The sequence below is a fragment of the Vicia villosa genome, linkage group LG2 (assembly GCF_029867415.1).
Source record: "Vicia villosa cultivar HV-30 ecotype Madison, WI linkage group LG2, Vvil1.0, whole genome shotgun sequence".
Classification (NCBI taxonomy): Eukaryota; Viridiplantae; Streptophyta; class Magnoliopsida; order Fabales; family Fabaceae; genus Vicia; species Vicia villosa.
In genome coordinates this window covers 89,799,566-89,803,757 of record NC_081181.1, presented here as the reverse complement: position 1 = coordinate 89,803,757, position 4,192 = coordinate 89,799,566, and the positions used below count along the sequence as shown (strand labels likewise).

General features: G+C 36.9%; 1 protein-coding gene across 1 annotated transcript; it reads right to left on the bottom strand.

Moving 5' to 3' along the window:
- Positions 1–2,089: 2,089 nt before the first annotated feature.
- On the bottom strand, positions 2,090–2,937 carry LOC131649558 (uncharacterized). The gene is made up of 5 exons (XM_058919317.1): positions 2,885–2,937; positions 2,704–2,792; positions 2,555–2,633; positions 2,365–2,430; positions 2,090–2,260 (listed from the first exon to the last, which is right to left on the bottom strand). Exons 2-5 carry the CDS (start codon positions 2,742–2,744, stop codon positions 2,090–2,092), a joined length of 357 nt encoding a protein of 118 aa, XP_058775300.1. The 5' UTR covers positions 2,745–2,792; positions 2,885–2,937.
- Between the last annotated feature and the right edge of the window lie 1,255 nt (positions 2,938–4,192).

The window sequence follows — 4,192 nt, the reverse complement described above, 5'->3', positions numbered from 1 at the left end:
TCTATCCCCATGCTGATAGTCGATAATGTCGATAGGTAAGCTATCATTCCCAGGTGAAGCATACACTTGCTTTCCCAATAAAATGGATTCTCTTCCTAAAACGGATTGAGACATCCTTCCCAATCTCTTTTCCCCAGCGGAGTCAGTTTTTGATATCCCTCGGTAAAGATATCCTTGCATCATTGGCAATTTTGGTATCTTAGGTCCAAAATTTGTGTCTTCTGATATTTAAGTCTCTTCCACCCTATCAAAACGAAGATTTTTAATCTTCATGTCTCAGGTTGAAAAAACTTAAATAGGGGCATCTGTCATACCCCAATTTTTGACCTAAGATACCACCTCATATCATAACATATGCATCATTTGCATCTCTAACAAATTACATAGCTTGTGTTTGCTACTTGTGACTCAGCAGGATTTAATCAGGAAATCACTCATCAGTACAAGTAACAATCAATTAGGGTTTTGTTCTCCCTTCATCTCAAAAGAACTATCTTCATCAACAATCAACATTTGGTCCTCAGAGATTCACTTCAACAAGCTCAAAGGCTCTGAATCAACCAGATTAGGGTTTTGACTGAAGACAGCATACTCTTGACTTTTGCTCAGAATTTGACCTAATGACTTGGGACATGACCTCAAGACCCCAAGTGCATCATTTTGACCTAATCCATTGGCTCAGAACATCTCTTACACAAAGATTGATCAGACAAATCCTCAGAATTAGGGTTTTGAACTATCAGGGACTGAAATCAGGGATCACATTTGGGAAACCCTAAAAATCCCCAGGGTGTCAATCAAAGGTTTCAATCATCTTCAAATAATCCCTATGACAATATCAAATGGAAATTGTGTCTCAATTCAAGATCCATAGTCATCAATTTGTGTTCATTTGAAGTGTGCCATTTTCAATTTGTGCGATTCAAGAGATTAGTTTGGAATTTGTTCAAAGAATTGGCATGTGGATTTGTCATTGATGAAAGAAAGTGTTTCATATGGATTGCTTGGAATTTAGAACAAGTTCAAAATTATCCATAAGAATTTCTTCAAGGTTTGCAAAAAAAGAGAAGACATTATCCATTTTGAGTTCATTTTGAAAGAATTGCTTCAAGTATGGTTCTAAGACCATGAATTCAAGAATTTCAAGTTCAATATTATTTCAAAGATCCATGATGGCAAGAACATGTTTCAAGGCCTAAAATTCAAAGGATTTCCTATCCTTTTCTATTCAAAAGGAATTCAAATTTCATTCAAGATCATTCAAGAATATTCAAAGCTTCATACTTGAATAACAATTTCACTCAAGAATATTGGAATTTCATGATTGAATAATAATTTCATTCAAGTTCTAAAAGAAGTTCAAGCATTTACATGGAACAAATGAATTACAAAGGAACTTTATCTAAAGTTCAAGAATTACAAAATTCCATTCATTTTCAAGAATGCAAAGTTCATACAATTTAAAGTTGGAATGAATTGGAATTACAAGAAAAAGCAAAAAAGCTTCAAAGACTTTCTTAAATTCTTCATTCTTCAAAGTCTTCATTCTTCAAAATTGAATTTCTTCATGCTTTCATCAAGAATGCTCATGTCACATGGAAAAAGAAACAAAAGAGGGGTGAAATTAGCAAAAGTCAAAGAATGTCAAAGAGAGATTTTTATGTCATAAAATTCTACAACTTAGAGATATCATAAAATGACATAAAAATTTACACACATGGCTTATATCATGAAAAATATCTTTGCATAAGAATATTCTTATTCCTATTCTTATCTTGCAATGATGAAGAATATATTCTTATTCTTATTCTCATTCTTGAGATGACTATAACCTCCCAATCAAGTTTCTTAATTCCTAACACATCCCTTAACTTTGCCTATAAATAGGAAGCTCTCTCTTTGAAGCAAATTACACCAAAGCTACTATACTACTAGCTTTCTCACTTCTCTCTTTTCATAATTTTCAAAGTTCCATAGTTAGAAAAGAGGTGAAGAAGTAGTTCATACCTTAGTGGAGAGCATCCAAGAGCTTGAAGCTCATCTTCAAGTCTCCCACAATCCAAAGAGAGGTGTTATGGCACCATCTTCATCAAAAGCCTACAACAAGCAAGGTTGTTAGAGAAATTGTTAGTAACAATTTAAGATTGTTAGTAACAATAGAGGAGTCAACACATACCTCAACGATAATCCGGCGAAACTCTCCTCGCCGTAGGTAAGTCAATTTCACTCTTAATCTCAATATTGTTATGAACATGTTTCTCTGTTAAAACAAAATTTCCAGAAAAAAGAGAAAGCATATGTTATTATGTCAAGCAAATTGTGTCATGGAGAACGAAACTGAGTAAAGCACACTTGGGTCTCTACCTCTGTTTGTGAAAGAAACCGAGTTATACGGTAAGCTCTTCTCGTCGAGGTAAGATCCCATGGCCACTGAAAAAATCATAGGTGCTGTAAGTGAAAACAAAAGCAGAGGCAAAGACAAAACTTGCGGTTCATTTTAAGACAGCATCAACAACAACGATTCACAGAAAGCAGTAGCAATCAAAGAACATACCTTCAACAAAAAATCCGGCAAACACCTCCTTGCCGCAAGTAAGTAGCTTCCACTTTCACACTCAATTTTTGCTGTTGTTCTGAAAATCAAAAGTAGAGAGAGTATGATTCACTGTTGCTACCGAAATTACAAACAAATTGAGGTGATACCTGGATTTTCCTCTGATTCTCTTCCTATGGCCGAAAATCATTCACCTCCATCGTGAGAAACCAAAAGCGTGAGCTGTTGTTGTTGTGCACTGCGAGCCAATTCGAAATAGAAAGAGAGGGATGTCACTGACTTATCATTAAAAAGAACAAAAAAAAAACGAAATTTAAGAAGGAAACTTACCTGGAATTTCACGTCCCCTGCTGTTCTTCCGTGTGAGAATCATTGAAGTCAAGTGGTATAAGTCCCAAGCCCTTTTATAAATACCTGTTTACATAGCTTTGAATAAACTCAAGTGGACCTCTCCTCGAGTATAAGTCCCGAGCCCCTGTGTATACAAATGGATCATGCTTACAGGTATATTTCCTTCATAAACTCCATTATATACACACACTTTGTCATATATATAATTATTCATACCTGTTCATGTTCGTTCATACTTGTTCATGTTTGTTCATATGTGTGATATGTGTGCTTGTTCAACTTAGTACAACACTAGGTTCCCCATAGCCTCCTATTGGGCTTCGTGTAAAGAATCTCCACTAGTTTAGGTTAGGACATAGAGTATGGTTTCCCGGTGAAATCGCTCTAAGAGCTCAGACCAGCTATACCATGCCTCCCCTTGGGCTTTGTACAAACGAGTGACCCTCCCATAGCCTCCTCTTGGGCTTACAATGCAAGGACCCTGGATTGTCCCTCCCATAGCCTCCTCTTGGGCTTACAATGCAAGGACCCTCGGATAGCCTCCTCTTGGGCTTCGTACAAGGACCCATGGGCTTCTTATAAGCATCCCCAATATCCAAAACAAATACCCTAGGAGATTAGACATTTATCATCTCTATGATAGGAGTATCTCTTCTATATCATCACAATCAATCAATCAATCAATCAAACTTTTTTGCCACAAGGCTGGCTAATCAATCAAACCGTTTTGCCACCATACTGGCTGATTAATAAAAGTTTTTGTCACAAGGCTGACTTCATTGAAACTTTTGCCACAAGGCTGGCTGATTAATCAAAACTTTTTGTCACAAGGCTGACTTCATTGAAAGTTTTTGCCACAAGGCTGGTTAAACAACAAAAACATCTTTATCATTCTAAGCACCCTAAGTGGCATGGCCCCGGGCTTATAATGAAAAGATTTTCAAACAAAATCAAACAGATGTATGTGATGATATAAATTAGATACATCGAACATTTAGATGACATTTGTCTCTTATCCTTTGCTTCCACTAGCATAAGTGGGAACTACGATTGCTCTGACTTTCTCAACATCCCTTTGAGAATACGTAGGCACAAGGTCTTATTCCTTGGCGAGCAAAACATCTCCCTCAAACCATTGAAACCTTAGCACCCGTAGACCCCGAGCTACAGATGCTCTGATTCCCTCTAGGGGATATGTATGCAGAGGATCGCGATGATCTTTGCGAGCATAATCAAACAAACACCTTAGGTCCCACCTCTTTCTCACAAGAACCTCCACCATAACAA